A 16387-nucleotide genomic window follows, 5' to 3' on the forward strand; every position below is an offset into this window, starting at 1 on the left:
CATGCTCCAGTGTTTTAATAGGGACCCCCGTATAAAAAGCATGAGGGTCAAGGACCAGTACTGGGTGGCAACGTACTTAGACCCCCGGTACAAACACAAAATGGCGGAAATGTTACCGCCGTCGCAGAGGGCTGTCAGAATGCAGCACTTCCAGGCCTTGCTTCGAGAAATGCTGCATTCTGCTTTTGCGTGCGCTGGCAGAGGAGCAATTCCCACTCCCAGAGAAGGATTTGCGGGTACCAATCCAACAGCGCCTGCAAGAAGAGGCCGGTTTGAAGATGTGTTGGTGACTTCGGATATGAGGTCATTCTTTCAGCCGACCCATCGACAGGTGTCATCCGGATCCAGCATCAGGGAACGCCTAGACCGTCAGGTGTCCGACTACATTGGGTTAACGGCCGATGTGGACGCTCTGAGGAGTGATGAACCCCTAGACTACTGGGTGGGCAGGCTTGACCTCTGGCCAGAGCTTGCCCAATTTGCAATCGAACTGTTGGCTTGCCCCTCATCCAGTGTCCTGTCCGAAAGGACGTTCAGCGCAGCAGGGGGGGTTGTGACCGATAAGCGTACTCGCCTAGCTCACCACAGTGTTAACTACCTCACATTTCTAAAAATGAATGAGGCATGGATCTCGGAGGAATTCAACACATGTGATCAGTAGACCATGTATATGTCTATAAACAATTTTTGGAATCAAGCACACAGACCTTCTTAATTCATTTGGCTCACTTCCCTGACCCAAAAAAGCACACCGTACTATATGCCCCTACCCTCCTCTTTGAAGAGGTTGAGCGGTGTCATATTTCTACTGGGGCTGCTTATTATGAGGGGTTCCCACCATCCCTGTGCTGTGCTGACTTCCTCCTGGGTGTTCTTATTATGAGGGGCTCCCACCATCCCTGTGCTGTGCTGACTTCCTCCTGGGGGTTCTTATTATGAGGGGATCACACCATCCCTGTGCTGTGCTGACTTCCTCCTGGGGCTGCTTACGGTGCTGCTGTCAGCGCTGTATGTCACGGAGCTGCTGTCAGCGCTGTATGTCACGGAGCTGCTGTCAGCGCTGTATGTCACGGAGCTGCTGTCAGCGCTGTATGTCACGGAGCTGCTGTCAGCGCTGTATGTCACGGAGCTGCTGTCAGCGCTGTATGTCACGGAGCTGCTGTCAGCGCTGTATGTCACGGAGCTGCTGTCAGCGCTGTATGTCACGGAGCTGCTGTCAGCGCTGTATGTCACGGAGCTGCTGTCAGCGCTGTATGTCACGGAGCTGCTGTCAGCGCTGTATGTCACGGTGCTGCTGTCAGCGCTGTATGTCACGGAGCTGCTGTCAGCGCTGTATGTCACGGAGCTGCTGTCAGTGCTGTATGTCACGGAGCTGCTGTCAGCGCTGTATGTCACGGAGCTGCTGTCAGCGCTGTATGTCACGGAGCTGCTGTCAGCGCTGTATGTCACGGTGCTGCTGTCAGCGCTGTATGTCACGGAGCTGCTGTCAGCGCTGTATGTCACGGAGCTGCTGTCAGCGCTGTATGTCACGGAGCTGCTGTCAGCGCTGTATGTCACGGAGCTGCTGTCAGCGCTGTATGTCACGGAGCTGCTGTCAGCGCTGTATGTCACGGTGCTGATGTCAGTGCTCTGTATTACGGTGCTGCTGTCAGTGCTCTGTATCTCCTGCACCCTCTTGTTTGCCTACCCTGGTCCCTGACCTTCCCTCTCCTCCATTGCCTTCATTAGCTCCATAGTCCTGAATTGTCAGAACAATTTCCCAAATAAAAAAAAAATGCTTGTAGTTATCGATCCCAAATTCACCTCATACATGTATTATGCTATTGTCCAGGTGGTGGGACTACGTGCTACCCCCTAATAATTACCCCGTGGCCGCAAATTCGACCTAAAGGTTTGCGAAATTCGCCTCCCATTGAAGTCAATGGAGCCCGCGGCGAACGGTCGTTTTCGCGAACGTTTGTGTCCGTTCGCGTTTCGCGTTCGCGAAACGTCCCGTCGGAAGTTCGTCCATCACTAGCCTCCACACCTGTCCACAGTGAGTACCCTCGATAGCCCACATCAGTCTCAAAGTCTCCCTCTTAATGCCAAAGCTGAGCATAAGCTATGGGCATTTTTGCACCAGCTCCCCACTAGAGCAGATCAAGAGTCACTTGTTCAGAGAATGGAGACTGCTCTAAAGGATAAAGTGCAGGCCCACAGGCAGGAGGTATAAATGCACATATAACGCGCTGTCTAGGGAACAAGGAAAATAGCAGCCAGCACAGTAGTACAATAAAAGGTAACAAAAGTGCAGCGCTAACAAGTGAAAGATCATTTAGACCACTACAATATAGGTGAACTAGTCATATAGATTTAGTGAAAAGTCTCCAATAGTTTGTAATTGAAACACAAAATGTCTTTAAAAAGAAAAGGAAACTTCAAAGTGCAATGTCCAAAAAGATCAGTGATAATCTTCAACTTGATATGTGAACATCAAATATGGTACTAGTTTGATAGTAGATCCACCACTAGAAACACCAAATGCTTATTGGATGGATTGAACTCAAGTAGGTGTACACCTAGTGAGTCATTCAAACTTTATGGTATAATATACCCAAAAAATATTGTGTTCACAATCTGGATATAACCTCCAGGTGGATATTGGATGTAAGTTGGTTCAGTTGAATTGGGCATTTAGCCTTTACATTCCAGGCTGTGGCGATACCTGGATTTAGAAGCAGTAGTGTGCACATTACATCAACAAGCTCATCTTTATTAAGCTAAAGCTTCGAATGGTGATAAAGCAAAAGCTTGTTATGTACATAGGGTAGCAGGAACTTGATACACCAGCTTTCCACTCCCAACTTGTTCTCCACCAATACTATAAGGCTGCGATTATGCTTGGCTTCAGGGCATGGAATTAACCCAATTTCATCTATATTGGGGTTCCTGCAGAAAGCTTCAGTGATATCATTTACTACACTCTGTGACTAGTTCACATATATTAATTGTAGAGGTCTAAATTAATTTTCACTAGTTAGCCTCAGGCAGGAGGCAGCACAATGTCTGTACAGACCTTAAAATCTTCTAACTCTGAACTCACTGACCAAGTTGTCCAACTGCACTAACTGCTTGATGACATGGAAAATCGAAACCGTCTGCAGAATTTACGGTTAAGGGGGGACCCGGAATCTGTCCCAATCGGAAATTGCATTCGACAGTGGCCAATATCTTTAACTGGGATCGCTTGCCAGACTCTGAGGTAGTCATTGACAGAGTTCACAGAACTCTATCAGACTCCACTGACAGACCCAGAGACATCCTCTGCTGCTTACATTCTTTTACCCTCAAGGAGGACATAATACAGCGGGGCCTGGAGGGTGGGAGTTCTGCAGTTTGATGGCGCAGCTGCCCACCTTGGCAGATGTTTCCAGAAAGACTCTTCTCATGCAGCAAACGCTCAAGCCAGTCCTGGACGGCCTGAGTCAGAAGGGTCTTACCTACAAATGGGGTCATCCTTTCCATCTCATCGTCTCTCTACGTCCTCCTTTGGAGCTGTCAGACCTGTTTGCCTTTGCTGAGATAGACCCCAATGCCTAACTGGCTTACAGTGCTGGTTTCTTGTGATGCCCGAGAAAGAATAATGATTGCTGGGCCCTAGGGTGGCAATCAAACAAACACCCTTATTCTAATATGTGCCACATCCTAAATACAATTGAAAAACTATTTGACGAACGAAATGGACTTCATAGGCACGTATTAAAAAAGTATAACAAAATGTATTCAGAGTTCACAAATTGTACATTAAAAATAGTATTGCACATCTAATACACAAAGTCAAAAAAAGGGGGAAAAGAAAACATAAGAAAGAGGGGGACCCAGGTGCAAACCCCAAAACCCCAAACAGCCACTTTATTTTCTTCCCTGTGGAGTATAGATATTTATTTCCACAAATCTCCACCAGACTGTGGCACAGCGTAATGAGGGATCCACTTGGCCTGATTAAAAGATGCTTGTTGCTTTGCTCGACATGTTTTGCGATCAATAAATCACTTCCTCAGAAGCTTCTATATGATATGCCTGGTGGAGATTTGTGGAAATAAATATCTATACTCCACAGGGAAGAAAATAAAGTGGCTGTTCGTGCGGTTTGGGGGTTTACCCCTGGATCCCCCTCTTTCTTATATTTTTCCCCTTTTTTTGTCTCTTTGTGTATTAGATGTGCAATACTATTTTTTATGTACAATTTGTGAACACTGAATACATTTTGTTATACTTTTTTTTATACGTGCCTATGAAGTCCATTTTGTTTGTCAAATAGTTTTTCTGGTGATCCCCGGTGCGAAGTCCCCTCGGGCATACCACAAAGAGCCCGTTATAATCAAAGAGGTCAGGGAACCCTCACTCCTGAATGAAGAGGCGGCCGGTTGAACCTACCAACACACACAGTCAAAATAAACCTAGCTCTACATTTTTGCTTCACCTGTTGAACTTACAGTGACTACCTAACTCTCCCATTTTCTCTGGGGGCTATACCTGGACTATTGTGAAGAGGACCAGCGAACCCAGGGTCCGCCTGGTATGACTTTTAGCATGTCTTGGTTTGATGACAATCAGAGGCCTCCCTTATGTTATAAAATGTTAATATAGTTCCTTTTTTTTTGCCCTCTACGTTGTTTGGCACATTGCACTGTATGTCTGTGAATGTTACATTTTACTTTGCAATGCTTTCATATCTGCGCACCCTGGCTGTTTTAGGTTGGGCTGTGCATTTTATGACCATACTCGGGAGTCATGGCTCTACCTTGAGACAGGACTAGTAGCAGTATACCCCTATAATTTTGGGGCTGTCTTGTGGACCTTTCCCAAGCTCAGAGCATTAAACCAGTGCCGATTTCAATTTATACTTTGAGGGGTTTTTCAATTTCCAATGGTATGATCTCTAGCATGCCATGGTCCACTGTAAAGCGGAGACCTTCTTTATGCTATACCAATCAACATCCACCTGGAAGAAAATCACCTGGCTTTTAGGAAAAAACTCAAGACCTTCCTCTTTTAGCAGATGACCAAAGCTTGCCACAGCGCCTAGAGGCGATTCAGTTCGCATTGTGCGCTATACAAGTATTTCATTCATTCATTCATTCAAAGTTAATATAGTCCCCCCCCCCCCACACCCTTTTTTTTTGCCTTCTAAGTTGCTTGATATATTGCATTTTATGTCCGTTGATATTACATTTCTCTTACCAATGCTTTTCTAATTGTGCACTTGAAGCATTCTGCGTGGGGGGGGGTGAATTTTGCAGCCACACACAGGAGTCATGGCTCTGCATTGAGACCAGTCCAGCGGCTGTATACCCCCATAATTTTTGGGACTGCCCTGTTGATCTGTCTCAATCTTAGGGCATTAGGTAAGTGCTGATTGCAACTTTTTCTTTGTAGGTTTTTCAATTTTCAACTTATTACTAATGTGTTTAATCTATGTTTTTTTGCTGTTTTTTTTTGTCGGTTTACATCTATCACCTCACATTTTCAGGTAATGCTGGTGCTCCAACATAGGTTAATGTAGGCTGCAGGGGACCCCAATGGTCATGGCTCTGTGCTTGTCCGTGCCTTACTACTACCCACTCTAGGTATACTCTGCCCTGGTTGGCAGTACTACTTCTCTGTGGAGTTTCTATCTTGCAATAGGCTCATCTTCTTTACTTTTTCCTTCATTTTCTACATACATACTATATATATATATATATATATATATATTTATTATCTCACAAAAGTGAATACACCCCTCACATTTTTGTAAATATTTTATTCTATATTTTCATGTGACAACACTGAAACTGTTGCCGACTACACCATTGAATTCCGTACTCTGGCAGCAGAGGTTGCTTGGAACAATGAGGCCCTCGTGGCTACTTTTTCTCATGGTCTCTCGGATTCCATCAAGGATGAGATAGCAGCCTGAGATATACCCACTGAGCTGGAGAGGTTGATCACAGATGCCACCCTGACCGACTCCAGAGACTCAGAGAAAGACTCTCTTTTAAGGAGCGCTTGCAGAAGCCTCCTGTACGTTTGCCTCCAAGCTTTGCAGTCCCAACCGTGCCTCCCTCACCTCCTTTACTGAGTCGGTCAGAGAAGATGAACCCATGCACTTATTTCACACATCTCTCTGTGGATGAGAGAGCCTTTAGGAGGAGGGAGAGATTGTGCCTTTATTGTGGCCAGGCAGGTCACTTTTTGAAGTCTTGTCCTACCCATCCAGGGAACGCCCGAACCTTGAGGTCCTATCATGGACAGACCTTAGGTGGCGTTGTTTCGTCCCCAGTTATCCAGAAGGATAAGCCCCTGGTTTGGGTCACCCTTTCTTGGGCTGAGTTGTCCATCGAGATACAGGCTCTAATCGACTCTGGGGCTGCAGGCCTGTTCATTGATACTGCCTTTGTATCGGAGCACTTGATTCTGCTGCAGCTGCGTGACACTCCACTTGCCATTGAGGCTATTGACGGGAGACCTCTACAGCATGCCCATGTGACTCATGAGGTGGTTCCGTTGTCCATGGCCGTAGGGGCTCTTCACCATGAGATAATCCAATTTTAACTCATTTCCTCATCTAGGCTTCCGCTGGTTATTGGTTATCCTTGGTTACAGAGGCACAACCCCTCTTTTGATTGGCTCTATGCTGAGGTTTTCTCCTGGTCACCACAATGCAGTGAGACATGTTTCCAGAAGGTAGCCAAGGCCCTGCCCACCTCTTCACTCTACTCCCTACAAGAGAAGTACCGCGATTTTAGCAATTTCTTTGACAAAGGTCAAGCCGGTAGTTTGCCTCCACACCAGCCTTATGATTGCGCAATTGACCTTCAACCTGGTGCCATACCCCCTCGTGGCTGGGTTTACCCTTTGTCGGTCTTGGAGGATAATGCCATGGAGGAGTATGTTGCAGAAGCACATTCTCGAGGTTTCATCCGCAAATCCTGGTCTCCTGCTGGTGCTGCGCGGTTTAGGAGATATCCCTGTATTTGTATGTGCCGACGCCATGTGGTACATGCACACTTAAACCAACTGAAGCAATGGCAGTACGTGCCGTTGCTTCAGTTGTACTGTGCCATTTGCTTTGGTTCCCGCACACATGCGCGGGAGTGGCGTCATTGCGGCTCTGGCCAATCACAGCGCCGGAGCTGTGATACCCGAAAGCAAGCCCGAGCGACATGTTGGCGGCCTGAGGGGTGGAAGAGGATGGCTGCGGGGGATTCGTTCTCGGGTAAGTAATTCATAATGAGCTAGTATGCTATGCATACTAACTCATTATACCTTTATCTTGCAGGGTGTGTTTTTATTTTTATTTGGAGTGATGTCATCACGGCTCTGGCCAATCACAGCGCTGGAGCCCGCGATACCCGGAAGTAACTCCGGGAGCGATGTTGGCCACCGGAGCGGTGAACGAGGACTGCTGCGGAGGCTTCAATCTCAGTTAAGTAATTCATAATGAGTTAGGGCCAGTTCACACTGCGGGCAATGCGAGGCGAGACCGACTTGCCTCGCCGCGACCTCAGCGGCGATTTGCAAATGACTTCTGTATAGAAGTCAATGCAAGTCGCCCAGAAGTAGTACAGGAACCTTTTTTCTGAGTCGGAGCGACTCGAGTCGCTCCTCTCAGAACAGTTCCATTGTACAGAACGGGGGCGACTTGTCAGATTGCGGCGAGGCAAGTCGTGTCGCCTCGCATCGCCCGCAGTGTGAACCGGCCCATAGTATGCGATGCATACTAACTCATTATGCCTTTGTCTTGCAGGTTTTTTTCTTTTTAGGGTTTACAACCACTTTAACGCACATAAAAATGTACGTCAACTCACATAAACATGCACGCCAATGAAACAGATGCACATCCATTTTTCAGGCACGTTTTTGTGTGAACAGTCTCTATTCAATGCCTGTGGAAACTTTGAGGCCAGCCAGTCAAAAAAAAAAAAAAAATATGCAGGCCGTCACTTGTTTTTCAATAAAAAAAACCAACAACCCTGTACGTCCTCTTATCTTCCCAGGCCAGCTTCCTTCAGCAGCCCCTGAGAAGAAAGTTCCCGCTTCCACACACAGCCCCCCCGAGGCGTGACGCGCCAGCTGTGGGTAGACAAGTAACCCGTTGTTGTATCCGGCCGCTGGCATTGTGTGAAATAGAAAGTAAAGACAGGGGGCGCTGTGCAAGCCAAGTACATAGCATGCGTGTGTGTGTGTGCACAGGAGAAGAAAAACAAGGAAATGGTGGAGGGAGAGCCTGCTAGTTTTCCCATGTAAGCGCCGGCAGCCCGCTCGGGGGGGCGCGCATTGATGGGTTAAACAGCGGCCGGCCGTGGAGGATGGATTACGAGTTCAAGAGCAAGCTGTCTGCCGAGCGAGAGCGAGTGGAGGACCTCTTTGAGTATGAAGGCTGCAAAGTGGGTCGTGGAACGTACGGGCATGTTTACAAAGCGAAGAGGAAAGACGGGTGAGTGTGACGGAGGGGGCGTGTCCTGGGCGGGGCGCCGCACCTTATCCCTGCATCTGTCACAGCGCTCCTTTGTGTGTAATGCAATGTCCCCGAGGTGGCTGCACACTGCTACTCCTGTCAGCCTGGCAGCTTATTGATGGCAAGCTTGTGCTAGTTATGTGTTTGTAGCACCCTCCTCCTCTGCACAAGTTGTGCTGGGGGAGGGGAGAGACTGAGCTACAAATGTTTATGTTGGGGTGGTCCCACCTCCTCCATCCCTCCTCCTTCCTTCCCATGTGTGAATGTTATTCACTAGCTTTCTCACATCGGTGCTAACAGTCCCACTCTTCTCTTTCTGATGGAGTGCTGGCTTCTTTACTTGTCACATTCCAAAGCACACTTCTTTGGGGAACACTCAAAGGGGTTTGCAGCCCCCGTAATAGAAATTGTAACCAAGCCACCTGAAATAGAAAAGGTTTATTATAGTATTATTATACTCAATAGAAAAGGTTTATTATAGTATTATTATACTCTATAGAAAAGGTTTATTATAGTATTATTATACTGTATCTATAGTGAGACAGGTAATTTGAACATGCTTTGGACAAACAGATCTATACTCAGACGAAAGATAAAATAAGACTCGAAGGACTACTGTCTTTTTTCTGCCTTCACTCTTCTATGTTTCTATTATACGAAAGATGAAGCGGCTTAGAAAATATTAAACTGATGGTAAAGTCTTTTATTTTTTAATTTAAATAACAAACATGTCACACTTACCTGCTCTGTGTAGTGGTTTTGCACAGAGCAGCCCAGAGCCTCCTCTTCTCTGGTCCCTCTTCTGTGGTCCTGGACCATCCCTCTTGTCGAGTGCCTATGGGGGCACCTGAGCCGAGCTGCAGCGCCGTGTGTCCATTCATACTCAGAGCTGCAGGTCGGCCCTACCCCATCTGTCTCCTGATTGGCTAATTGACTTTGACAGCAGCAGGAGCCAATGGCGCCACTGCTGTGTCTCAGCTAATCAGGAGGGAGAGTCCTGGACGGCCAAGGGACTTGTGGACAGAGATGGACCTCAGGTAAGTATTAGGGGGTGCTGGGAGCTGCTGCACATAGAAGGCTTTTTATCTCCATGCATTAAAGTGGAGTTCCACCTATTTAAAGTCAGCAGCTACAAAAAGTGTAGCTGCTGACTTTTAATAAAAGTCAGCAGCCAGAGGCTGGCAGAGGTCCCGTGCCAACAGACCCCGGGAGTGAAAGCTAAGGCTGCACTGTGAATCAGTGCAGCGTCTCTGGTAAGCCTGCTGTTGTTTGGGGCACCAAGAAGTGGCGGGTGACGTCACTGCCGGACAGGGTGGGACTTCTGGTGGTGCGTGGCAGCTTCTGGTTCCAGCCACTGGAACACATGAGGGGAGGCAGCCTTGGCGGGTGGAATTTCCGGTCCTCGCATTGGCGAAAGGACAGTGAAAGTTTATTTATGGTATATTTTTTCTGCTTGGTGTATTTTCAGGCTAAAGCCAAATGCCGCGTACACACGAGCGGACTGTATGGCGTACTTAGTCCGTCATACAATCCGACGGACAGTCCGTCATACTTTCGACTGAACGGACTTGACCACACACGGATGCACAAACAGTCCGTCGAAAGCTTGCGCGATGACGTGTACAGCACGTACGACGGGACTAGAAATAGGAAGTCCAATACACAGCAAAGCACCCTTCCGCCGTGTAAATCCTTTCTGAGCATGCGCCATTCTGACGAGCGGATTGTCCGCTGAAACAAAAGTACGACGGACAGAATTTCGAAAAATCCGAAATACTTAGTACGCCAGACTGCACGCTGAAAAAGTCAGCTGAAGCCCACACACGAGCGGACTGTCCGCTGAAATGTGTTTCGACGACTAAGTACGCCATACAGTCCGCCCGTGTGTATGCGGCAAAAGAAAAGACTAAGCATGTTTCCTCTTCCCCCAAGAAATGATGTGCCTCATGTAAAGCTTCCCTTAGGGATTCTTGGACAAAGCCTTTGTGCAGGTCCTGCATAGCAGATTTGGTCAGAGAAGAGACTTCTTCTAAAGCACCCTCTGCCCAACCTAGTCATATGCTCACTTCATTCGGGAAGGAGTTGGAAGATACCTTCCACTCCTTCTATTCCTATCTAGACAAATATTTGGTAGCACAATCAACAGATGGTCCTCCATCCAGCCCTCGCGCATCCTCCATGAGACTTGGAGAGTGGTCAGTGAGTCAGAGGAGGAGGGGGGACGTGTTTCTCCAGGGTCGGATGAGGGTGAAGGTAAAGAAGAGGGGGTATCTTCCTCCCGTTACAGGTTGTCCCTAGAAGAGGTAAACTACCTATTGAAAACTATACATACTACCCTAAACATCAAAGAGGATAAGACCCAATTGTCCCTGCATGACAAAATGTATCAGGGTATGGATGAGGTCAAGCATCAGGTGTTCCCAGTGCTCAAAGTGTTGATAGAGGCTATTGGAAGGACCCTGAGAGGGTCCCCTTTTTTTTACAGGTCTCTTAAAAGGAGATTTCCTTTTGATGAGGATAGCACGCCAGTTTGGAATAAGAGGCCTAAGCTTGACACAGCTTTCTCGCAAAGTGTCGCATAATACCGATTTAGCTTTTGAGGACATGGGGTTCTTGAAGGACACTATGGATAAAAGAGCCGATTCCTTGTTAAAAAAGGTCTGGGATTCTACACTAGCTAATCTCAAACCTGCAATGGCATTGACCATAGTAGCCAGTAATTTAAAACACTGGTTAGAACAGTTAAAGGGCCATATTGAGGCAGGGCCCTCTCACAAAGATTTGCTAGAGACTCTGCCAGTCCTACAGAAAGCTGTAGGTTACATGGCAGATGCCTCGACAGAATCAGTAAGGATGACTGCAAGATCCTCAACATTAGTGAATGCTGCAAGAAGAGCTTTGTGGGTGAAGACCTGGTCAGGTGATTCAGCCTCAAAAACAAAACTGTGTGGCCTATCCTTTGAGGAGGATCTGGTGTTTGGCCCTGATCTTGATGCTGTTTTGGACAGAACCGCAGATAAAAAAGCCTTTCCAGTCAAAAAGCAGGTTGCACCACAAGCTAAGAATTTTTTTTGTCCTTTTCACCAGACCCGAGACTCGAAAGAAACGAGAAAGCACTGGGGTGTCATTTTCTGTCCCCCCCCCCCCCAGCCAACCCACTAAGACCCAGTGGCGGTCTCCCGACTGTGGGAGGAAGGCTGCAGTCCCTTTTCCCACAGTGGGAGGGAGTGACATACAGTGTTTTCGTCCTCAAAGTGATCTCGGAGGGCTACGCACTGGAATTCTCGGGAAACGCACCATCTTGGTTTTATGTCACGCAGATTCCCAAGGATCAGGAAAAATGTTTGGCGATGACATCACTTTTGCAGGAATTCCTTCAACAAAAGGTAATCGTCCCAGTGCCCCAGGAAGAGGAAGGGCTAGGGTGTTATGCACATGTATTCCTAGTAAAAAAGCCATTGGGAAAGTTCTGGTTAATACTGAATTTGATCTTCGATACAAAAAATTCCGGATGGACACAATATATTCAGTGAGGAAACGTCTTCCTGCGGGGTGTCTTCTAGTCTCTATAGATCTCATAGACGCGTACTTACACGTGCCCATAGCTCCAACTTCACAGAGGTATCTGCGGTTGGCGATCGGAGCAGGGGGGTTAGTGTCGCACTTTCAGTTCAGGCCCCTCCCGTTCGGTCTCTCCTCTTCCCCAAGGATTTTCACAAAGATTATGACAGAAGCATTAGCACCGCTCAGGCTGGAGGGGTTCTCAGTAGTACCTTATCTGGACGACCTCCTGTTATTTGCCAGCTCAAAAGACCTATGGTGCAGTGATTTAAGAAAGGCGCAGATCCGATTTGAAAATTTGGGCTGGCTTCTGAACAAGGAAAAATCAAACCTAATTCCTTCTCAGATGATCATTTTCCTGGGGTATGCCATTGACTCTGTACAGAAAAAGATTTTCCTCCCAGAGGAAAAATAATAAAGGTGCAGGCCTCAGTGAAGAAAGTACAGACAAATATATCTGTTACAGTTCAGGCAGCCATGTCCACGCTGGGGCTTCTCACAGCCTCAATCCCAGCTGTTCAGTGGGCCTGCCTCCATTCAAGAGACCTCCAGCAGGCGATTGGACCTATGGAGAGTCTTTGGAGAAAAAGACCAAGATTCCCTCTCCAGTCAAGAGGAAGTTATGGTGATGGAGGAGGCAAACTAATTTGAGCTAGGGTCTATTCTGGACTTTTCTAGCAGAAAAAACTTTAACAACAGATGCGAGTTCCTGGACAGTAGTTCAACATCCACCTGAGGGTTTGGATGCCAGGATGCGTCTCCAGGCGGCTGCTGTTAGTTTACTAGTATATACCAGCTGTACAGTTTCATACTATTCTTGCATCAGTAACCTGCTCCCACCTGGTACAGGGTAGCACCCTTTTCTTGGCTTCAGTGTCTTTAGCTATCCAGCACCCCTTGTAGGAGCCCGGCATTATTCAAATTCTATCCTTTTTGTGCAACGTCAGTAAATGCTGTCAAGACCAGCTACTTCAAACAGGCAAATCTCGGAGACACAGTTCCGCTTATGTTCTTTGTTTTTAAATACGTCTATTGGAATGTTTCATTTGTGATACCACTGCAATATACATTTATTATTGACCTCCTCATAACAACCCTGAAGAAAGAGACATTGAGACTCTGAAAAGCGTCAGATGGAATACGTGATTCTCAGTGGCAATCTTTGTGGTGACTTTGTATTTTGTACATAGCAATTGTTAATCGTTCCAATGTATTCTGTTTTTGTTTTTGACTCTGTTTATTAGTTGTAATAAATTATACTTTTTCAAATCAATTATGCCAGTGCCTTTAAAGACCAATTAGGGGATATCCCTGTTTTGTTTAGATAGTTTTGATGTGGCACCCCATTGGGACATGATCACCGATATAAATCACTGGGCAGTAGAGGAATCCAGAAGGTCCCCCAACTGGAGGGAACTAAGGGCCCATTTCCTGGGGCTGTGGGCCTTCAAAGAGTTTATTGGGGGCCAACACATTCAGGTGTTATCAGACAATGCCACGGCGGTGGCCTACGTCGTGAGGCAAGGGGGCACAAAGAGTAGTTGTCTTCTAACCTTGGCCTTACAGATTCTGACTTGGGCAGAAGACAACTTGGCATCTTTAACAGCAGTACATCTGAAGGGCAGCCTAAACCAGATAGTGACTTCTTAAGCAGAAGAAGGGTGCTAGAGTCGGAATGGAGCTTAAGTATGGAGATATTTCAGAGTAGGGGGTTCCCCAGGTTGACCTTTTTGCATCACAAGCGAATGTAATGTACCAGTCTACTTTTCTCTGAACAGGCAGGACCAAGCGGCTGGTCTGGATGCACTGGCCCAGCACTGGACCTTTGTCAGATTTTTTTTCAGGCGCTAGCTAGGGCTAGGCCAGTTCCATTTTCCAAAAATGAGATTTATCAGTGGTTTTGTAAGGTCTGACTAGAAGACTTTTCGAAACATAAGAAGCCACATTTAAATATTGGTCATTAAAACTTCCTCTGCTGGAAGCAGTTACCTCAGCTAGAAGAGTTAGTGAACTACAGGCATTATCTATCATTGAGCATTTTTTTTGACCGGATAGTGTTGAGGACAGACCCGGGGTTTTTTCCGAAGTTCTCTTTAGTTTTTCACAGTTTCCATAGTTCTACCAATATTCTGTCCATTTCTAACCTGCCCTAAGGAGAGGGAATTTCATAGTCTGCACATAAAGAGATACATATTACCTTATCTGGTGGTAACAAGAGAGTTTAGAAAGTCCAGTTCTCTGTTTATTTTGTCTTTGGGATCTTGTAAGGGTTACGGAGCTTCTAAAAGCACAATTGAAAGGTGACTTCGGATGGCTACCCATGAAGCTTATAGGGCTGTGGAAGTAGAACCCCCCCGCAGGGGTAGTGGCCCATTCAACTCGGGCTGTAGCAATGTCCTGGGCGAAACAAGCGGGGGGCTTCACCAGGGCAAGTCTACAAGGCGGCCACATGGACGAGTTTCTCCACCTTCACTCGTCACTACAGGATGGACTTGCTCTTGGCAGCAGAGCAATCATTTGGCAGGAAGGTCCTGCGGGTGGTGGTCCCACCTTAGAGTAAGTACTCGCTCATCATCTCCAGGTGCTGTCCTGAAAGACAAGGTGAGAAAACCTTAGTTAGACTTACCAGTAACGGTATTTCTACGAGTTTTTCAGGACAGCGCCAATGACCCTCCCTTGTTTATAAATGTTAATATGATGTAATTGCTATGTTTTGCTTATATAATTTCAGCATGGCTGAAGGTGCTCGATGACAACTGAGGCCATGGTGGAAGAGTCCAGGCTTTAAAACAATGACTGCAGTGTTTCCTGGGAAGTGGGTGGAGCTGCGCTCTCTCCAGGTGCGTTCTCGAAAGACTTGTAGAAATACTGTTACTGGTAAGTCTAAGGTTTTTTTTAGCTAAATAAACGAAAAAGAGGCCAATAAACAAAACAAAACAATTTTCTTAGTTTCTGTGATCAAATTTTGCAAATAAGTAATTTTTCCTCTTCACAGATCAGAACTGCTGGGCACTGATCATCGGGGGAACTGATGATCAGTGCCCTGATTATCAGTATAAACCAGGGGTGCCCAAGCAGTGGCCCGGGGGCCACATGTGGCCCGTGGAGCCTTCTGATGTGGCCCGCGGCCTCCTGCTATGGGGTAGCTGGTTGTCAAGCCTGGATTGCGGAATCGGTCGTCCCAGAGCATCAGTGTTGTAAATGAAGCCAGCAGTAGAGAAAGCAGGTGGCTGTGGAGCAGAGCCACATAAGCCAATGCTTCCTGTATAGTGGTGGCTACTGCAGAGTGATACCAAATATGGGCATATCTGTTCTGCAGTGGTTACTGGGCTGCTTTCAAACTGATCTGCAGGTGCACCACCTACCTCCAATCTGTCTGCTAAAAAACAGAAGGGAATCCACCCCCCTCCACCTGGGCGGATAGGATTGAAGGGCCCATAGAGTAGAGTGGGCTGTGTACATGTCCGTGTCCACTCTCTATATGCAGAGTGGACACGGGCCTGTCATCTGCCTGTTCCACTCATTGTGGCCCGTGACTGGTTACCAAGTCACTTAAGTGGCCCTCGCTCTCCAAAAGGTTGGGCATTCCTGGTGTAAACAATGTGCTGACAGGTTTGCCGGTTAATGGCAATCCTTTCCTTGCACAAACACAGCGTGTTAGGAAAGGACTGCAAGTTTGTGTACACGTGATCAGTTGTGATTGGACACAGCTGATCACAGAGTAAAGGGCCCCTGCGATTATCTTTTTACCGTGATCTGTGATCAGCTGTGTCTGAAGGATACAACAATCACAGAAGGCGTCGGATGCGTGCTCCAAGGTGCACACAGGAGGCAGAGTACTCTAAAAATGTCCATGGATGCCCTCTTAGAATGGGACAACCACACTGTAGCAGTCTTTTGGCTGTAGTGCGGTCGGGAAGTAGTTAAGGGTCATGGGACAATCCTCCTATCAATTTCAGCCAAGGAAGCTGCCATCTTGGCCCCTGTTTACTCTTCAACTGCCATTATGCTGCACATGTGATCATTTATGACACCAGCCATTGGATGGTTTGGTTAAAGCGGAGTTCCGCTTAAAAAAAAAAATTAAAGTCAGCAGCTACAAATACTGCAGCTCCTGACTTTTAATAATCAGGCGCTTACCTGTCCCAGGGTCCAGCGATGCACAGGATCTCTACCCCTCTCCTTGGTGGCACCGGCATTTTAACTTTGGGCCTACTGCGCATGTGCGAGCTGCGCTGCACACCGTGACTGGCTGCACAATGATCTGGGACCTGTCACGTGTCCCAGATGATTGCCTAGAGGGAAGGGGAAAGAGGTGATCGCCCTTCCTGCGCCGAGGAAAGT

At 47.2% G+C, this 16387-nt stretch overlaps 1 protein-coding gene across 5 annotated transcripts in view; it reads left to right on the forward strand.

Moving 5' to 3' along the window:
- The first annotated feature begins 8156 nt into the window (after positions 1-8156).
- The window catches only part of CDK19 (cyclin dependent kinase 19), a 310045-nt gene continuing 301814 nt past the window's right edge, over positions 8157-16387 (forward strand). For 2 of the 5 annotated variants that reach the window (XM_077487113.1, XM_077487114.1), the window contains exon 1: positions 8161-8461. In XM_077487113.1, the coding sequence (XP_077343239.1) occupies positions 8334-8461 (128 nt within the window). In that variant the 5' untranslated portion in view covers positions 8161-8333. Of the gene's footprint in view, positions 8462-16387 lie in introns of all 5 variants that reach the window. The other 3 variants (XM_077487115.1, XM_077487116.1, XM_077487112.1) reach the window with 3 other exon arrangements.

This window comes from Lithobates pipiens, unplaced genomic scaffold (genome assembly GCF_037356315.1).
Source record: "Lithobates pipiens isolate NorthernLeopardFrog02 unplaced genomic scaffold, aLitPip1_a1.2 Scaffold_18, whole genome shotgun sequence".
Classification (NCBI taxonomy): Eukaryota; Metazoa; Chordata; class Amphibia; order Anura; family Ranidae; genus Lithobates; species Lithobates pipiens.